This window comes from Amborella trichopoda, chromosome 9, assembly GCF_054954075.1.
Source record: "Amborella trichopoda isolate Santa Cruz 75 chromosome 9, AtrichopodaSantaCruz75HAP2 v2.0, whole genome shotgun sequence".
In the NCBI taxonomy this organism is placed as follows: domain Eukaryota; kingdom Viridiplantae; phylum Streptophyta; class Magnoliopsida; order Amborellales; family Amborellaceae; genus Amborella; species Amborella trichopoda.
In genome coordinates, this window is record NC_142344.1 from 55,548,770 (window position 1) to 55,569,460 (window position 20,691).

General features: G+C 34.1%; 2 protein-coding genes across 3 annotated transcripts; both read left to right on the plus strand.

The window, feature by feature from the left end:
• The first annotated feature begins 1,019 nt into the window (after nt 1-1,019).
• On the plus strand, nt 1,020-6,929 carry PEPKR1 (phosphoenolpyruvate carboxylase-related kinase 1). Its single transcript, XM_006857866.4, has 5 exons — nt 1,020-1,172; nt 2,124-2,887; nt 3,429-3,725; nt 4,758-5,165; nt 5,960-6,929. Exons 2-5 carry the CDS (start codon nt 2,305-2,307, stop codon nt 6,178-6,180), a joined length of 1,509 nt encoding a protein of 502 aa, XP_006857928.1. The 5' UTR covers nt 1,020-1,172; nt 2,124-2,304; the 3' UTR covers nt 6,181-6,929.
• A 4,463-nt stretch (nt 6,930-11,392) lies between these two features.
• On the plus strand, nt 11,393-19,308 carry LOC18447778 (SET domain-containing protein). 2 transcript variants are annotated; one of them, XR_016041567.1, is made up of 15 exons: nt 11,393-12,203; nt 12,342-12,432; nt 12,793-12,967; nt 13,364-13,469; nt 14,378-14,460; nt 14,666-14,692; nt 15,151-15,320; nt 15,753-15,866; nt 15,982-16,062; nt 16,428-16,492; nt 16,686-16,814; nt 17,205-17,281; nt 17,780-17,898; nt 18,413-18,511; nt 18,897-19,308. XR_016041567.1 is itself a non-coding variant. In XM_006857865.4 (15 exons), the coding sequence occupies exons 1-15, from the start codon at nt 12,150-12,152 to the stop codon at nt 19,051-19,053; spliced, it is 1,716 nt and encodes a 571-aa protein (XP_006857927.1). In that variant the 5' UTR covers nt 11,393-12,149; the 3' UTR covers nt 19,054-19,308. The 2 variants fall into 2 exon arrangements, 1 of the variants encoding a protein (XP_006857927.1); XM_006857865.4 differs by having other exon boundaries at nt 17,036-17,281.
• Nucleotides 19,309-20,691: the final 1,383 nt, after the last annotated feature.

The window sequence follows — 20,691 nt, forward strand, 5'->3', positions numbered from 1 at the left end:
TTTTATATATTTTTCGTTAGTGCAAGTTTAATATAAGAACGGACGTCCAAAATTTGGTGTCAAAACAGTTTGTAGAAAAAAAAATAAAAATAAATCAGTGTAAAGACATGATGTTGTGATTGGGGCAATCTTAGCTCTCCATTAAAAAATAGACAGTTACATAAGGGAGACATAGAACTTCTATGTTGTAGGGAGACATAAAAGCTTTTCCTTATGAATTTAGAGTGAAAATAGCTAAGGTTTTATTATTATTTATTTGAAGCTATCAACCTTCTTAAAATGGTTTATTTTGTTATTACAAATTGTTGAAACTTTTCATTTTCTAATAAAATGTTTTTTTTTTTCAAAAAGAGCATGAAGGGCAGGATATGCTCGTCATTATTCTAAGAATTTAAGAAATGAACGGCATTGATGAGTTTCACGAGGACTATGCTTGCTATCACACCTTTTTCTTAAATTTTAGAGAGAGAGAGAGATGCTTGCCACTAAAATTTAAGAGAGAGAGATGCTTGCTAATTTGGAAAATACGAAGAAAAGGGGGGAGAGAGAGAGAGGAAATTAAAAAAAAACGATAAGAGAAAGGAAAATAAGAAGAGAAGGGAGGAGAGAGAGAGGATATTAAGGACATATGGGAGGAGAGAGAGTGGAAAGGAAGAAAAATGAGATGTAGAAAGAAAGAGAGAGGAAATTAAGAAATAAGGGGGAAGAGAGAGAAATGAAGTGCAAGTTTAGAGAGAGAGAGAAAGTGACGAAATTAAGACGAAAATGACTCAGAAAAATTCCACATAATTCTCTTTCCGTAGGTCACTGTTAAAACCCTGCATTCCTTAGAGAGAGAGACGTTGCATTTTCTTAGAGAGAGAGAGTAATTTATTTAAAATTCCAGACTGTGATCTCCTCCCTGTACCCACTCTCTCTCTCTCTCTCTCTGTCTAAATCCAAGTGTTCCTTGATCCCTACGCATCTCCTTCACCAAATGGAAACCCTAGACATTTCATGGCTCCTTTTCTTCTCTCTCTAGCCTGACTGCAAAAGCAGAGCTTTGAGCCCTAGAAACCTTTCTAGGGCTCTTTTATGCTTGCATTCCGTATCCTTTTCGAACTGTACTTTGATGGGACCAGATCCGGATCAAAGCTTCAGTTTCTGGGAGTCTCCATTTCTCTGAGCCACAGGTATTCACTGAACTCTCTCCTTGTCACCTGAAATTTACTTGCATTTATTTTTCAAATGAAATGATCAGGCTTTATTTTTCAAATAAAATGATCAGGCTCATTCAGTTTTCTGTTTTAAAATATGTGATTTATATGTAATTAGCTCTAGTAACCATTTTTTTTTTAGATTACTGTTTCTTTGATGGATTGTACTTCAATAAGATGAACTTTTGTTTTGTAACTTTTGTTCTCTGATCATTTTCACCGTAAAAACTGTTTTTCTCTGGTAAAATTTCAAGATGAGGTGGTGTATCAGTTGCAATGAGAATTGCTCTGTAAATTTTTGGAGAATGCTTCTCATTTATTGAATTGAGGTTGCATGAAATTCTTTTTCTTAACTTTATGGACTTTAGGGTATACAAATTAAAAGAAAGAAATTCTTATGGGAATGGTGGTTGTAATTGAGCAAAGCTGAGGTCTTGTTTGAAATTAATTTCATCAGAAGACCTGATTTCTTTTTAAATACTGGAATATGTGATTCCATGGTGATTGCTAAAAAGATATGCAAAACGGAAGCAAGAAAAGCAAGAACTCACTGTTCTAGGATTTAGTCTTTCCATTTCTTATTTTGGGCACTGAGCCAGTATGTTTACTTTCTTTTTTAATGTTTAGGACCTTAATAAAGACGGCATCATCTTTAATGTCTATGTTTTCCAATATCAGATTGATAATTAATTTAAAATTATGCTTCTTTAATACTAGAAATATTAAGCGATTGTAAGGGCTGACATGTTCAGAAATACTTCATAGTTTTTAACTGATTCCACAGTTTCAGTTGAGTTTATGTTTTGATCTCAATGTTTCTGAATTCTGATAATTGGCGCTGCTGTTAATGGACTGAACTTCTCTTTACCTCTTCACTTGTTTTTTATCCCATTTGCATATCTAATGTTTAAAAAATTTGACTTTCAGGTTGAGAACCTTTTAGGTGGCCCTTTTCTTCCTGGAGAAAGTTATGATGATGCATCTAGCTTTATAAAACATATGCATTTTGGGTTTCCTTCAAATTCCAGAAACACAAATCAGAAGAAGAAGCTGCAATTTTTGCTGAAAAGAAGTTCAATTAGGGGTGTTGAGCTCTTCGAGTCTTTAAATGGCTATTATCAAGAGCACCAGTGGCCCATCAATCCCTTTTTGTAACTATTACAAGATACCTTTTCTAATCGAACCCATTCTTGATGCAAAGAAGACCTCTAAATTAGAGGATCGATATGTGTTGGGTGAGCAGTTGGGTTGGGGCCAATTTGGGGTTATCAAGATCTGTAAGGAAAAGCTAACTGGTGAGACCTTGGCTTGTAAATCCATAGCCAAGGATAGGTTGGTCACACCAGATGACCTTTGTAGTGTAAAACTAGAGATAGAAATAATGACCAAATTGTCTGGCCACCCAAATGTGGTGGCCCTCAAAGCTGTATTTGAAGAAGAGGATTATGTGCATTTAGTGATGGAACTTTGTGCTGGGGGGGAGCTTTTCCATCGGTTAGAGAAGCATGGTCACTACTCTGAACCTGAGGCTGCCATTCTATTTAAGCATCTTATGGAAGTTGTGATGTATTGCCATGATAAGGGCATTGTTCATAGAGACTTGAAGCCTGAGAACATACTCTTGGCCACTAGGTCCTTATCATCACCAATCAAGTTGGCTGACTTTGGCCTTGCTACTTATATTAGACCTGGTATGTTTGTTCCATTTTTTTTCGTTTTACTTATTTATCGCGAGCTTTCTGTGATGGGTTTCTGTAATTTTCATGATGTTTCTATTTTTTGTCATTTTCTTTGTTCCACATGCTCATGCCTTTTCCTCTGCCTCTCTTCACTAAACATCAGTCATCATCTGATGAGTTTCCTCCTTTCCATTGTCTCTCTGGTTTGTATACATATTTATTTGTTTGTTTTGTTTGGTGTCCTTATGCCTTTTTCTTTGTTCTGGATTATTATTCACAACTGTTTCTGTATTTTCATGGTCTTTCTGATTTTTGTTTGTGTTGTATGTTTTGTATGCTCGTGCCTTTGTCTTTTTGTTCTTCCTTAAAATGCACGAGTCTCATTGTGATGGATGTCCATGATTTTCATGGTCTCTCATTTGATTGTTCATATGTTTGCTATGCTTGTACCTTTGCCCTTTTGCCCTTCCTTTTTATTCACAAGTCTAACTGCGATGGGAATCCATAATTTATACTGTGTTTCTCATCATTTTTGTTTCTTTCTAACTGACAGGACAGTATCTGTATGGGACAGTTGGAAGTCCCTTCTATATTGCTCCTGAAGTTCTTGCTGGTGGGTATAACCAAGCAGCTGATGTATGGAGTGCTGGTGTGATCCTTTACATTCTTCTCAGTGGGATGCCTCCGTTTTGGGGGAAGACTAAGTCAAGGATCTTTGAAGCTGTTAGAGCTGCTGATTTGCGGTTTCCTTCCGATCATTGGGATCGTGTATCTGAGTCTGCCAAAGACTTGATTATTGGGATGCTATGCACTGATCCCTGCAAGAGGCTTACAGCTGCTCAGGTTTTAGGTTAGTTGGGTTGCACTCGAGTTAGAATGTAATGCTTTGCTTGCTTTGGTCTGAAAGAGTGAGTTCTACTTCAAATTAATTAATCTTTCCTGAAACAAAGTTATGAATACAAACAATTCAAAAGAATTCCACAAAAAGGTCACTGGGCTTTGAATGTGTGGTTTAAAATTGTTAGAAGCAATTTTTTCTTTAGTCTGTTTGCCTGAATCAAAGTGTAGATGGTTGATTTACTTTTGAAGTGCAGACAACTGCCTACCCTTGCATATTGAGTTCTTTATTTTATGGTCTATGTTATGTGGATTGGATCATGTTCTGGTGAATATGTGTTTATTGTTTTGAGCTTGCATGGGTCTCCACACTTTTATCTTCGGTTGGGTCGAGTCCAAATTTTGTACTCGATAAGCAAAAACAGTTGCAAGAATGACTTGGCATATTAGGGAAGCATATTTGGTTTCTAGAGAATTGTGTGTATATTTCAATAACCTTGGAATATCACAAGCTCAACCATTTCTTTCATTCTCCTGTCATATTGATTTTATTCTTAACTTGAATCTGTCTTGGATGAGCTGGTAACGGGATCCAGATTTTGAATGTCCTAATTATATGCTAAGTTGTTGTCATCCTCTCTCTCTCCCTCTCTCTCCCCTCATATTCCCACCACCCAACTCTCACTTGATTTGGAAACTTGGAGCGAGCTTGGTTGAATCCAGCCTAATCACTTGGTTTCACTCAGATTGAGAATCTCACATTCAAGGATGGAAATCAAGTACCCTTCTTCTTAAAATGAAGCTTTGTAGGGCAATTCCTAACACACTTACTCTTAAGAGTATCTCTATATGACGCCAACTCAAATATATTGGTTTAAATGGATGCATTAGTACATGCATGCTTTTCTGCATGTGATGTCTGCGTGTGTTATTGTGGTGGTAGAGATTCACTTCTATCTGGTGCCAAATTACATCATGGTATTTGCTTTGGTTTTATTATATTTTATGGATCGATTATTGATTTACTTTCTATTTACTTTTGCAGATCATCCATGGATAAAATCTGAATTACAGATTTTGGAGCGTTATGAACCAAACAACCCAAAAGATGCGGAATGCGACCTGGATTCTGAACATTCCTCTACTCCTATGTCTGCCAATCGCGACTTGAGCTTTAACTCAGGGGCTGGCCTTTCTGGTGAAGTTACGTTGGATTGTTCACCAGCATTCACTTGCAAATCTTCCTTCTCTTCGTATTTGGCCACTCCTGCTCCTTGCACTGGATATGGGGATTTCTCATTCAGTAGATGCTCGGTGCCAAAGGTATTTGAGTCTTCATCACCAGTTCCATCAATGCCAAGCTTTTCATTCCTAAGAGAAGGCTCTCTATCTGAGCAAGAGAAACAATTGTCCCTACAGGAGGAAAGTACAAATGGATCCACAACACAGGGAGGTATGCTTAATTTTTTAATTCCAAATTATGGGTTCTGTTGTAATTGTGCATAACTAATGTGAAGGAGAGCTTGTCAATGGGTTGGGTTTAGGTTGACCCAAAGCAGGTCCACCTGTAGACCCTAATGATGGAATTTTGACCAATGAGACCAGGGGTTACCTATCTTTATAAAATGAGGTTCATTGAGGACTCAACTCATTGCCCAAACATATGAATTAGAATTTGAGAAATATTGGTCAATCTAGGCTTGTTGAGAGCAAAAGCAGGCTTGCACCTCTATTTCATCTTATCTAAATTTGAGCAGAAATTGATGGAAAGTCCTACCCATTTGGAATTGGGCTTGGGCTTGAGTGGTTAGCAGTTGATGTTGGCAATGCTACATCTCTAGTTTGATTTCTACTGCTGAACTACCCAAAAAAAAGAAAGAAAAGAACTACCCATTTTTCCCCCTTAAAATTGTCTGCCATAATTTACCTGAACGTCATTTGATATCACAGTTTTCAATCGCTTTACATTACCAGCTAGAAAAATTCTTTATTTCAATAAACTTCAGCTTGATTAAATGGGTAATAATATCGTGTCCGTGCATTCGATTCAATATCTGTTTATCATATCATTGATAATTTGTTCTTATACTGTTTTGCTTTTCAATATCTTGGATTATCAAAAGGACTGTCCTGTATTATATTGCCATATTGATTGTAAAATTGGTTAAACAACCCTAAAAGGAAAACTATTCAAAATAGCCCATGTGGCCTCTCTAATAGCGTGTATATTGCTTTTGGAATATGCAGAAGCTGGCTTTGAGAAGCTCCTTCTCTCACTAGAATCTTCAGGCATTGATTTTCGTAGAGGTGGGGCCGGGCCTTCCAAAATCCAAAACAGAAGGAACCGCACAATTGGCTTGGGTGAGGTTGAGCCACTAGGGCTCATGGTCACAGAATCAGTCATAAGGTGGTCTTCGTGCACCCATCTCTCAAGCAACACTTCTCTCCAGTCCTCCCTGGTCTGCTAAACTTTTGCCCATAAATTTGGTGGATTATTCAGAGTCGGGTTTTCTTTGATGGAGAAGAGATGCCCTTTCAGTGCGCTGCAGCTTTGTCACACTACATCTGGGGAAATATTTAGATTTGGTCTTCTTTGATTGGGAAACTAGATACAGTGTCAGCACACTGAAGCTTTTCCGCTACATTCGTGGGATTATTTGGAGTTGGGTTTGCTTTGTTTAAGAAGCTAGATGCAGTGTGGGTGTGATTAAGCCTTGCTGCCAAATTTGGAGGACAATTTGGAGTTGGGTTTCTTTGATTGAGAGGCCAAATGCAGTGTCATTTTGTGGAAATGTTGCTGTTATATTTGGCAGAAAATTGGGAGTTGGGTTTCTCTGATTTGGATGCTAGATGCGGTGTAGACAATTCGCTGAAGCTTCTCTGATGTATTTGGTGGACAATTTAGAGTTGGTTTTTGGACTGAGAGGCAGGATGAGGTTTCAGTTTGTATTTTATTGGCTGGAGGGACTTGTTGAGCTGGATTTTGGGTGGGCCCATTCAAAAAGAGGTGAGTTTGGGCATCATGTATGTTGTTAAAAAGTATTGGACTTGTATCTTAGAAAAAAAAGGGCGAGCATTTCAAGGTTGCTGGTTCCCCATGAGGCTGAATCCTGACTTTTAGATGTAATTGTATTTAATGAACTTGACTATCTTGTGCAAGCTTGTATTGCTTAAAAACTCAAATGGAATGAGAGCTTCAGTGAGCTTTGTTTGTGCAGTTATAGAGCATATTGAGACTTCTTTCCACTGTTTATTGTCCATTTCTTGTGTCGTTTAATTTTTAATTTTTTACTCTTTTTTTCTTTTTTCTTTATGTTTGATGAGGTGGTTTATAGTTTAGACCTGATAAATACACTGTTGTGAAAGACATTTATGAGGTGGGCTTGCCTACCCTGTGTGGGTCAACATGGGTTTGAAACCTAAAGCTCCAATTCTACTGCAATCTCTGTACCTAGACTTGAAACCTAAAAGAGAATCTATTTTTTTGTCTATAATCATAAAATTTTTATACTCCAAAAATGGTTCAAATCGAGCGGATCTATAAGCTCATGAAAATCTTGAAAATGGATGGTAGGATTTGAACTATCATTTTTTCTCTCTATCTATACATCTTGATGTCGAGATGATCAATTAGCTGTTTTTCCAACATCAAAACAACTATTTTCGAAAGATTTTAGAGGTACACATCAATTCTATATTTTAGGACCTTATGGTAAAGGCTCGTACAACTCTATATTTTATGACCTTATGGTAAAGGCTCGTACAAGTAAAAAATATTGGGGAAAGTATCACTCAATGGTCAAACTGCATCAAAACGTCGATCAGGCAGTTGAATCAACAGTATCCCTATAAAATTTAGTGGTTACTTTTTTTAAGAATTTGTCATTTTGGTACATACTCAAGAATTTTGTTAAAAAATGCTCAAGTTTCCTCATACCGGTTTTGTAACAGTAAACAAGTGATGGCATTTTTTGCGCTAAATAGTTAAATTCCTCTACTTTTTTGGGGGGGTGCGGTTTTGCATAAAACCTACGCTCCAAACAAATAGTATCGAGAAATGTGGTTTCTAACACTGGAAATATTTGTGATAGCCTTAAAATACATTTTCATCTTTATTTATAGAGTTTAAAGCTTCAAAAATAGTGTAGATCGACATATCTCGAGATGATAAATTTTGAAGATATCTGAGCATCAAAACAATCTCTTCTAGTAAAATTTTTGAGGTAGGCTCAAATTTGATTGTTTAGAGCATTAACTCTACATAAACTTTTTCCTTTTTTGGGTTCCAAAGGTGGAATATAGTTTTTCATGAAAATTTTTCTTTGGGAGGTTTGGAGCCTAGTAGGACATTTTGTTAATTTAATCCCATTTAAGTCAATCGAGCCAAAATGTACGTCTTTATTTCTTTCTATAAATGTTAGAGAGACAAATAAAAAAGTTGTATAGAGAGAGAGATTTAGTAGACAGCTTGAGGTATTTTTTAGTTTTTATTTGGGTAAAAAAATGAGCAATCAAAAAAAGTAGATTGGGTCCAAAAGGTTAGAAAACATATTTTTTAGAAAAACCTATGTCGCAAGAAAGTTTTTAAAACCCTGGGTCTATGGAAAAATGATGTACTAAAACTAAGTGCACATATATATTTTTTTAAATATTTAACAATAAATAAAACAACCACAATGAAACCATTTATCTTTGATAAAAGGTGGTCACAATTGATCGTGACTATGGGATGTGAAATTAGATAGCTGTATTTATTCCATTGACCATGCTCAAACTTCAAAAGTAATTTTCTTGAATTTTGTTACACAACCAACCTATCAAATTTTACATCGAATGGTTGTAAGTAATTGTAACCTCTTTGCGTCAAAGGTAAATGGTCTCATTATATACAATGAGAAGTACGGAGGCCAAAATTTGAGTTTAATTTAATATAAAAATAATAAAATTTAACATATAATATTCAAGTGTAAGACATAAAATATTTGGAACTATTTTTAAATTTTGATGATAAAAAGGGATTTTTCTGTTAATTTCTTGTACTAGGATAAATATAGAATATAGCTTTAAGGAGAGATGGGCACAGTTTTCTTCCTAGGAAAGTTATTATTGTATCTAAATTACAGGTTCAATAGATTTTTGGGAAATTAATAGAAAAATTTCTTTTCATTTTCAAATTTAAAAAATACATAATTCTATATTTTTACACCCGAGTTTCACTTTTCGTTGTGAATATTATATTTCAATTTTATTTTTTCTATATATTTCATTAAGCTTAAATATGGTATGCATTCCTCACCGCAACACACTAGACAAAAATATCAAAATATAATTAAGTTAAACAAATATAACCAAAATACCGCTACAAAATTGATTAATTAAAGAGTATTCTAGTCATTTTATTTTATCAAAATACTTATGAGAGATGAACTATTTAATATTTTACCCATTTGTTTGCTTTAATTTCAAAATACTCATTAAAAAACATATGATCATGAGTTGGAATATTTTGCAAAAGTATAAAATATTAAATAATGCACCTCTTATGAGTATTTTGATAAATTATCCTTTCTTTATTTTAAAATATTTTTAATAATTTTAACGAATTTTGTACTGTCAAAAATATCAACTTCTCAAATTTTAGTTTAATCTGATATATAAAACAAAAGATAAAATCGAATTATAATACAACCTCTCAAAAATTAGCCGTTTAAAGTCTGAAAGGAGCAAGGTTATGTATGTTGTCAACCTTGTAATGTAGATGTAAGTCACTGCCACAAAATCCATCGAAAGTTGTTGTTCTGGTGAAAAATCCTTCAATTCATCATCTTGACCACGAGATATATACATATGAAAAAAAACAAGAATTTCATGCTCACCTTGTAAAACACATTATCTAGACTATTTATTTTAAAAAATTTCAAATATTCGTAGATCTATTTGATCTACACAATTTTTTAAATTTTTATTTTCAATAATTGGATATAAAATAGGTTTTCGCACCATCGTTGAAATATTCGACGCTAAAATTATATGTTTCGACAAGCTTTGGATGTGTGCATTACTTGGATTATTTATTTATGCAAACTGCACCCAATCTAAAATACAAAATACTATTTTTTAATTTTCATAATAAAATGATATTTTTAGATAAAATTCACTTTATTACATAAAAAGTTCTTGGAAGAGTTTAAAAATAAGTGAGAATTTGTGTAAGGCGTCGTCCTTATACTGCAGAAGCAAGCTGCATGTTTAAACAATCAAATTAGAGCCTACCTTCAAATACTATCGAGAAATGTGGTTTCAATACTGAAAATCTTTGTGATAGCCTTAAAATATATTTTCATCTTTATTTATAAAGTTTAAAGCTTTAAAAATCGTGTAGATAGGTATATCTATGAAAACTTGAAAATCTTGAAACTTGATTGTCCAAAAATGCGTTACAAAATACACTATTTCCAAAACTTAAAATCCTTTTTTTTTCCTCATGTCCATGCATGCTGATGTTAAGATGATCAAATTGAGGATATTTGGGCATCAAAACAATCGCTTCTAGTAAGATTTTGAGGTAGGCTCTAATTTGATTGTTTAGAGCCTCGGCTCTATATAAACTTTTCCTTTTATTATAAAGTTTAATCTAGTTTAGTTGTAGTGCAAAAATTTAGCACTTTTTTTTTAAGGGAAAAGTTTATATAAGGTTGCAACCATAAAATGTAGAATTACATATGCGCCTCAAAAATCTATTGGAAAAAGTTATTTTAATGTTGAAAAATCCTGCAATTGATTATCTCAACATCTATATATATGAATATGAAAGAAAAAAAGAATTTCGACTCTCGAAAATAGTACATCTTGCAACACATTATCTAGACCGTCCATTTCAAGATTTTCATATGTTTATAGATCTACTTTATTTTAGATACTTTTTGAGTTTAAAACTTTATAATTAGATATAAAAATAGATTTTAAGATATTTCCAATAATATTTTACACCAAAATTACATGTTATGATAAAATTTGGAGATGCACCTTAATTGGATTGTTTAAGGTTGCAACCTTATAGAAACTACAAGTGATATGTCTTTTAAGATTATATCCAATCACAACCCAAATAAAAAAAATATTATAAATTATTTTTGATTCAAGTAGGCTATAATCATATTTAGCTATTGGATGTGAAATCTAATAGATTGGAATGTACCACAACATTCGAGAAATTTTACTTTTCATCATTGTGCCCAATAATAACACATCCCCAGCCACCCAATTTATTGTCAATAACAATTGCGACCTTCTTGTATTAAAAATAAATAATATTATCGTATACATTTTCATTGTTAGAATCTTACTTCTACACAGAAGGTGTATAAGTAAGATGATAACAATGTACAACAAAAGACGGAAAATTGTTTCATGCATCGGGGAACACAATTCTATATTTGCGGTCCCCTAGGTATAAAGCATCCATCTTTAAGATGAATGTAAATAGGTGGCCCATTTAAAAATAATTAAAACTAACACTCCAAATATTTTTTCAATGGAATTATTATTTTTAATTTTTAAAATTTATTTATTTTTTCGTATTCATGATCTCCATGTTAAAAATTACATATCTTTAAAAATTAGGTAAAAAAATCCATCTCAAAAATGGATTTTTAAAAGGTGACTCATTTTTACATGGACTCATAGAAATCGTGTCCTTAGAAGAATACCCAAAAAGAGAGATAATTATTTAGAAGAACTAGTGATTTAAAAAACACCAGGCCTGCACAAAATCGCCTTGTCACACCCACCAGGAATTGGTCACCCCATTTCGGTTCTGTGTATATATAAGAAAACAACTAAATCCAGAAGGAAACCGGCATTCCACACATTGAAAATGCCATCCGTACTCTGTCGATTCACCAATCCAAACCGATTTTTGGCTGGTTCACTATTTATTTACGTGTTTTTTTTGTGTTCGCTGTTTTTTTCACAAAGTTAAACAATAAAGCAAGTAGCTGGCAAATCAAAATTAGAACAGGCTCAATTTGCAGAGTTAGAATCCTTTGTACAATTTAGAATCCTTTGTACAATTGGCTTCCGATCTTGATAAAACTACTCAAAATTTCGAATGGGCCTCGGAAAGAGAAGGCCGGGATGCCGGAACACCAATTCAACCGGGTTTTTTGGGTGCCCACGTAGGTCACCGATCCGTTTTTCACAACACCGATTCTTAGGAAAATGTTCGTAGATTCGAAAGCAAAAACTGATGCCAGATATTGAAATCTAGAGAGAGAGAAAGAGAGTGAGAAATGTAGAGAGAGAAACCGATATGAGTACTTGGGTTTTTAACACGTGTAGCGGTACTCTCAGCGAAATCCGGCGAAATTTAAAACTCTGCCGATTAAAAGCGCAGTCCCTTTAGCGCGCTCGGAGCCATTGAATCTCTCTCTCTTCCATGGAAGAAGCTCAGGAAGAGGCAAAGCTCCAGCGCTTCCTACACTGGTTGCAGGTGCCATCTATCTTGTCATTGCTTTTTGTCAAAATTTCGCTTTGATTTCTTATAATTCTCAGTTCTATGCTAAAATTTCCTGAAATATTTGTTAGTTTTACGGGCAATCTGATTTAGATATAAGGAAATGGATTTTAGGTTAATGGTGTGGAGCTACGGGGTTGCCAGATCAAATTTTGTGGCTCTGACAAAGGATTCGGAGTATTTTCTTCTAATGACGATGGAGAAGGTAATGATTTGGTTTTTCTTCTTTTTATTTTTTTTATTTACTAACAAATGAATGAAATTTAATGCGTTTATTACGAATTTGAACTCAAAAATTTTCATTTTTTCCAACACATTTGAATATTTCCGTGTGTCATTTGGATTTTTCTCTATTGCAATTGTTTCTTCGGGAGTTCTGTTTTCATTTTTCAAGTTAATAGAGGAAATATACTTAATTTGTTTATTATATGGTTGATTATATACTTAATTTAGTTATACGGGTTATGTCTAAATTTTCCAGATTTTGTGGATAAATGAGTTTTATGTAAAATTGTAGGATTTCTTTTTCTGAATTTTGATAAATGAGGCTTCTGTAAAATTTCAGGGATTTTATTAATAGCTCCACTCAATCTGGCGATAACACCAATGAGAGTGTTGCAGGATCCTCTTATAGGACGAAAATGCCGGGCCCTATTTCAAGAAGGAGATCTTGATGACCGATTTTTAATGATGCTTTTTCTCTGTGTTGAACGTGCTCACAAAAACTCAACATGGAAACCGTAGGATTCTTGTTGCAATCTGTTTTTTTATTGATAATTTTATTGCAATTTGTTACAAATGTTGATCAAATGAATATGTAGTCCAAGCTTTATCAAAGCCCATTTTTTGATATGGGGTCTCTTGCCATGAGCTGTCAAGTAAGTACTCCATAATTTGTTCACTTAGTGTGCCAAAAAAAATAAAAGAATACTAATCTGGTGGGCCTCTCAAATATTGATTTTTTTTTATTGTTCATGAATCACGAAGCCATATATAGCACGTGGGTGTGACAAACTTTAAATTCCTGTTGTAGAATAATATTTTTCTCATGTTAGTGTTAGTTCGTACCCTAGATATAAGAGTGGAATTCTCTTTTATTTTGTATTTATGGGATATGCAATATTGGAGAATTGTAGGTACCTTGATATGCTTCCATCCACTTTTGGGACCCCTCTTTGGTTTACTGAAGATGAGCTTTTAGAGCTGAAAGGTACTGCATTATATAAAGCTACAACCATGCAGGTAATATTCCCCATCCATTTCGTTGTACCCTTTTCCTTGGTACCAGTTCTTTAGTGTATGGATGAATACCTGTTTTGACTTTTTTAGTTATTAAGTATATAGTGAAGGTTGGGATGAATTATGCCATTTGTATGAAGAGTAGTTGCTTCATCAGGCTGCTATTTCTAGCTCAGTCAATTTATCATTTTAGGAGGCATGGCTTGTTTCTAGTGGTAGAACCAACTTTGGCTGTCTAGGAGAGAATGGAGAATACTTCGATGTCCTAGATGTTGTAGCCCATGCATTCATTAGCTTGCGTGTTTCATGTGCATGAGTAATGCTTTCTATATTACAGTAGTCAATGTTTTATCATACCTACATGGTGATATCAATTATCTATTAATTGACAAGCCATATGCATGGTTCAGATTATAATGCTTGTACTTGTTTTGATTGTGTAAGATAGGGTTTTTTCGCATCATTTGGATTGGATCAGGCATCCCTTCTTAGAAAGGGCATAGGATATGTTTATCATGCGATAGTTGGACTGAGATTTTATATTTTAAGGTTTGATTTCGATGGTTCAATTGGTTACCATTGCAAGTATGTCTTAATTTTCATGGAAACATCGAGGAAGTTGAAGGTCAGGGAGTTAATTGTGTTGTACAAATTTGTTGAGTATGGGAATATTTGGCTTGGCTCGGTTAGGCTAAAATTACTTTCACCATTTTATCCCTAACAGAACATCCTTGCTAATCCTTAGGAAGGAGGCTTGGAGTGTCTTTCTCATTATTTGCTTTTTGTTTCTCAACATATTGTATTGTATTGTCTATGTCGTTGGTCTCATGATAAGTTTGCCTATATCTGCAACTTGTTTTGGCATGCTCTTATTCATTTTAATTTGATAAATGAAACAAGCTCTCTTGCAGAAGAAGAACTTGCAAGCGTTATTTGATGATAAGGTAAAGCATCTTGTTGAGGAACTTCTGTCCCTTGATGGGGAGTTTGATAGGTGGGGAGATTCTTATACATTTTCTATTTGTAACTTTGAGAATATGATTGATTATTTTTCTGAATAATGAATCTATTGGGACTAATTGCTCTTTCCATTATATATGTTAATTTACTTTCCTTTTTTTTCATTCCTTTTGGGTTGCAATCTCTATACTCAATACATGTGCTAACTGTTATTTTGTTTTTGTTTTTATTTTTAACAGTGTGGTGCACTTTGAAGACTTCCTGTGGTATGTAACTTCTGCTGAAATGCATCACCATTGTTATAATTGCTTTCTCATTTTTGTTTCTTTATGATCTTTTATTTTGTGGCTAAATATCTTTTAAGCTAGTAAGACTAAATATGATAGGTTAGTAGGATATCCCATAGTTTGGATCTTTTGACTTAGTAGTTTATCTTATGTATTTGGTATTCGACTATTGTTCCTTATAGGAAGCACATATATATCTCAATCTATATGTATTTTGGCAGATGCAAATATATATCAGGAAAAACTAGTTGTGAACTATTGATAAATTGTGATTGTTATGCCTTCATACTCCCAAAAAAGAACTTCAGCTTATATGGTTCACATATCCTAAAGTTCATTTTGGTGCAGGAAACTACCTACTACTTTTCTGTTATATTTAAGCTTGCACATGTCTCTTCTACTGCCTAATGTAATGCATTTTCACATCTATATGCTAGGGCTAACTCCATATTTTGGACTCGAGCTTTAAACATTCCATTTCCACGTTGTTATGTATATCCTCAACTGCCAGAACAGGAGAACAGTTCATCATGTCATAACAAGCAGTTAAAGGTTCAAGCTACTCAAATTTCTCTTGAAGCATTGAGTGATTGCAAAGACAAAATGGGTAAGGCTTTCATTAACTACACATTCAATGCATTAAAGGAAAGTAAACCACAATCCCATGGACTATGGTATAAGGCACTCCATAGGGGCATCTACCGTCTGTTCTGGACAGTGCAGATTAATTGTAGTGGGGCGAACCAGGACATTCACTGTGATCCCATTAATTTCCACTATTTGTCATTGGGAATGGTCAGTGGATGCCCCTCTTGCTTAGTACTCTAAACCATGCTCCATTGGATTATGGTATCTTTACCCTCACACAAGTATGACCTTGACATAGCTTTAAAGAGTTTTTAAGTTCAACATGAAGCATAATTTGACTAGTTCACATTGCTATGAAGTTTTTTTCTGTTCAGCATGCTTCACTGTTTCGAGATGAGTACTCAGGTTCTGTAGGATGTAGTTTTGATTTTGCTGGGGATCTTTCCTTTAGGTGATCCTCTATCTGTGAGACAAACCAAAGACACAGAAGTAGAATCCACTTCAACACAAACTGAAACTATTTGGGTTGAAGGTCTTGTTCCTGGAATCGACTTCTGCAACCATGGTATTGTGCTTCTCAATTTGCATTGAGGCCCAGTTTTAATAGGTGAATGCTTAAGTTTCATTAAGTGACTGGGATTCTCTTTGTGTGCCTATTATGGTGGATCATCTAATTGCAGATTCAAAGGCTATAGCATTATGGGAAGTGGACAAGAGTGGATCTGTGACTGGGACTCCGTTATCGATGTATCTTAAACTTGGTACGGAAAATGCCATGAAATAATACTAACTCATCTTACCATGAATGTTGAAATGTCTAACACGAGGATTAACAGTTTCACAATACGTAGTTAATCGTCAAAAAACTTTTGCCTAATGATTAGTGGGTTTTCCTTATATCAATAAAATGTTATTCTTCTTATGGTTCCTTCTGACATGTTAAATAAATGAGACCTGAGCCATTGACTTCTTCATTGTTTGCTCCATACTCTTATGGTGGCTGGAGGAGAAAATTTTTGTGTGATAATTGCTTCTAACATATTAGATTATTTAAATTGGATATATATGCACTAACATTATCTTAATGGCCTCTCGCCTTTGTTGCTCCTTTTGATTGCTATAAAAGTGGCAAAGAATGATTTTCCTGCTGACAAAGAGATACACATAAGCTATGGAAACAAAGGAAATGAGGTACATTCTTTAGCCTATTCCGAAGTGTTTGTTACTACCTAACGCCTCATTTTTTTCCACTATGGAGTATGGAATTTGTGGATTATAATTATAGATACTGTGCTACTCGTTTTTCTTTTGTACAAGTTTGAGCTTCATGGCTCCTGCATCCATTCTAATTATTGGACAACCTCTTGTCTTCTATTCATTTTAGGAACTACTATATCTCTATGGATTTGTTGTGGATAATAATCCAGATGATTATCTTATGCTTCACTATCCAACCGAGGCCCTTCAGCAAGTTCCATGTGCTGAATCCAAAGCGCAGCTTTTAGAAATACAGGTCACCCACTTTATCAAAATTGTTCGGTTTAGATAATTTTTCCCAGGGGATAATATCCAGTAAGGCATATATATGTATGAGTTTTATTGATCATATGTATCCAATATCAGTTGCTTTCTGTTTGGTGGTATAGCATTCAAATGATGGAGTAATTTCTAACTTTCTACGGTTTTATACCTATAGTAGTAATTATATATCATGGTTGCCATTGTATTCTGCAGAAAGCAGAAATGAGATGCCTATTAGGCAAAAGTTTGCTTCAAAATGGATTTTTTTCACAAAACCATTCTCAAAATGAAGATATAATGCATCCAAATGTTCCGGTGATCAATTATAGTTGGAGTGGCACGCGCAAGGCCCCTTCTTATTTGAATAAGTTGGTTTTCCCAGAGAATTTTATGACTGCTTTGAGAACCATTGCCATGGAAGAGGATGAGCTTCTTCAGGTTTCATCATTGTTGGAAGAGGTATCACTTTGTCAAGTTTCTTCATTTGTTTATAAACAATTTTCTCCATTAGGGTATAATAGTATTTTGTAAATGATGTTGGTGGTGTTTACCATGTATCACCTTTGTGGTCGTCTTTAATTAACTGACATCTTTTCTGAGTCAGTAATGTATGACTTTTTAATGGGTTGCGTTTTGTTTATTGGGGTAATCTATGGACATTCCGGTTTTTATAAACCTTCTTTACCAAACTACCTCTTGGTTTTAAGCAAACTACAGAAATGTGATTGACATCAGTTGTACTTATTAATTTATGATATCATTGCCTTTTCTTCGAATGGTTTCACAACTTGTCTTCCTCTTTGTTTTATATGCTGCTTTGTGAGTTGGCTTGGCAGGGTATTAGGCCTCCATTTGGAGGGAGGGAAAATTGCATTTCATTCATATATCTTTTCTAGGTTCAGGCTCTTAATTTTTAGATGGTCCTCTGACCCCTCATCTTTGCCTAACTATTTCAAGCTTAATGGATCTATGGAGGATGAGATAGCACTTACTGAGGCTGACACGTGTGCTGCAATATGGGAAGTCTGTGGGGATGCTGGAGCCTTACAATTACTGGTTGATCTCCTTACTTCTAAGTATGTTTCTGAGACTGGTCTTTCATTTACACATGCACATGCACACACAAGAAAATAATGCTTATAAATACATACTATTTTGTATTTAAAGTATCATTTCATTTTAATTAAAGACGATATGTCTTGTGTGGTTCAATGAAATGATATTTTGTTTACCTAAGCTATTTCAAGAGTTCAAACCAGCTTCCCATGTAGATATATATTTTCAAGAAAATTTATGAGCAACCAACTTTTCTAGTTAATGGTTGTATCCAGTTATTGCTAAGCACATGTAACTATTTATTGGTAAATTTACTAGCTAATTTTTATTACTAACGTAAATTTAAACACACTTTTTCAATATTTACACCTTTTTTTTTTTTTCTAATTGCTATACCTGTTTTTTTTTTATTTTTTTGAATTGTAGCTATTATTTGATGTATCTTCCTTGAAATAACATGAATGATAAGGAGTTCGCATTTTCTTTACATTATCGTCTGGATATAATAAATGCTCTCTGTCTACAATTTTCAAGGGTGATGGAATTGGAGGAGGGATCTGGAGCTGAGGCCCATGACAAGGAGTTGCTTGAAAATGCCTGCATATGTGAGGCCATAAAGGAAGAACTGAAAAGGTAATTTCAATCCTGGTTGCAGCCCCTTTAACTGTTAAAAATATGCTTCCTTCTGTGCAGTTTCTAGAATTTAATCGGATATTAATAGCTTTCCATATTCGTCTCTCCCATGGCAAAGAAATTTCTTAAAATAGTTAAACTTCCTGCAATTGTATTAGAGAATGATGAAAATAATTATCAACACACAAGAATAACTTGCACAAAGGGGAATGATTATCAACACTAAAAAGGAAATTTCATAAAGGGGCATGGGATTGCACCTGTATATGTTGGTTTTCCTTTCTGAGACACATTTTCAGATGCTTTTCCATGTTTCATTGCGATGTATGCGTAGTTCAATAAGATTTGTGAATCTACTCTGTAAGTTTTCATAATTTGAGCGCAGTGATTCTGAAGAAAACGTAGTAAAAGGGAAGAAGTTAAAGATGACCAGGAATCGTTGGTCTGCTATCATTTATCGGCATGGTCAGAAGGAACTTACTCGCTTGTTTTTGAAGGAAGCAGAGCAAGCCTTGCATTTATGCCTTAGTGATCAGGCCTGATTCTCCTGATATTTTAATGGGTGGTTTCAAAGTTATAATAATGGGAAATCTTGAATTAAATTTTGACAAATATTTTATAGAAATGATTGAAGTTTCCTTATATCAGAAGCTTTGGTGGATTTTGCCACATGAGACTCTGTTTTTAGCTTATGATGTAACAAAAGATGACCTTTGTGCCTGCTATGGCTAAATGGCTTTTGTTTCAGTGAAAAAACCGATCATGATTGGAAATGATGTGATAACTTGCTAAAGAAATTGGTGTTTGGGTAACGTGGAATTCAAATCATGGACCTCATGGCCCAGAGGCTAAACCCCATCACTGTTCTTTATTTCATGAAAGTAATCATATGTTTCTTATTAAGTAAAGGGTGTGGTTTGTATAAGGCCGAGGCCCTAAACAATCAAAGTAAGGTGCACCTTCAAATAGTGTTAAAAGATGTTTCAGTATTGAAAACTTTATGGTGGCCTAAAACTTTATTTCATTTCTAATTATAAAATTTAAAACTTTAAAAATAGTGTATATCGAGCATGGACATTTGAAAATTTTGAAAATTGACGATTCATAAAATATATTACAAAGATGAATTATTTTCAATATTTGAAATCCTTTTTTTTTCATGTCTATAGATCTTGAAGTCAAGATGATCGATTTGACGTTTTTTGGGCATCAAAACAACCTCTTCTAGTTAATTTTTGAGGTGTGCTTTAATTTGATTGATTAGGGCCTCACCCTAATATAAGCATTTTCTTTGATTGATTAGGGCCTCACCCTTATATAAGCATTTTCTTTAAAGAAAAGGTTTTTTTAGAATGTATTTTAAGGAAAAAGTTTATATAAGGATGCTACCTTATAATGTAGAACTACGGATGCTTCTCAAAAATCCATCGGAAAAGGTAGTTTTAATGTTGAAAAACCCTTTTATTGATCATCGAGATATATGATTATGAAAAATAAAAAGATTTTAAGTCTAAAAAATAGTGGATTTTACAACATATTATCTACACCGTCCATTTTTAAGATTTTCATATGTTTATAGATCTACTTGATTTTAGCCATTTTTTATATTTAAAATGTTATAATTAGATATAAAAGTAGATTTTGAGATAATCCTCGTAACATTGTATATCAAAATTATGTACCATAATAAAATTTGAAAGGCACCGTACCTCTACACTCGCGGAGGTGTCCGTCTGGAAACTGCACCCATATTTTAATGATCAAGCTAGCTTTTATTTACAACATTACATACTTAAAAGAGAAGATTATGGCAAATAGTTGTCCTTTTGCCTGTTTAATTGAACACAACTACATGCAATATATAAAAGTTTACTCAGGGCTTCTGTTTTCATTATGCATAATTTTGGCTTGTCCTACCCAAAACATGGGTGGCTTACTAACTTTCACTAATTTTCGTATCATCCCCCCTAAAATTTTTGGTTTGGAATATTAAAGATAATGGTGATAGTATTGGGATTGTCTACAAAGAGACCATTTGTTTTTGTGTACATGGAGGTCACAATCATTCTCATTCATTAAACATCAAATTGGACGACTTGAGATAAGTCACGAAATCTGAGAAATTTTTTTTTTAAACTTTATGTTTATTCAATGACACTCTTACAACCACCCATTCTGAA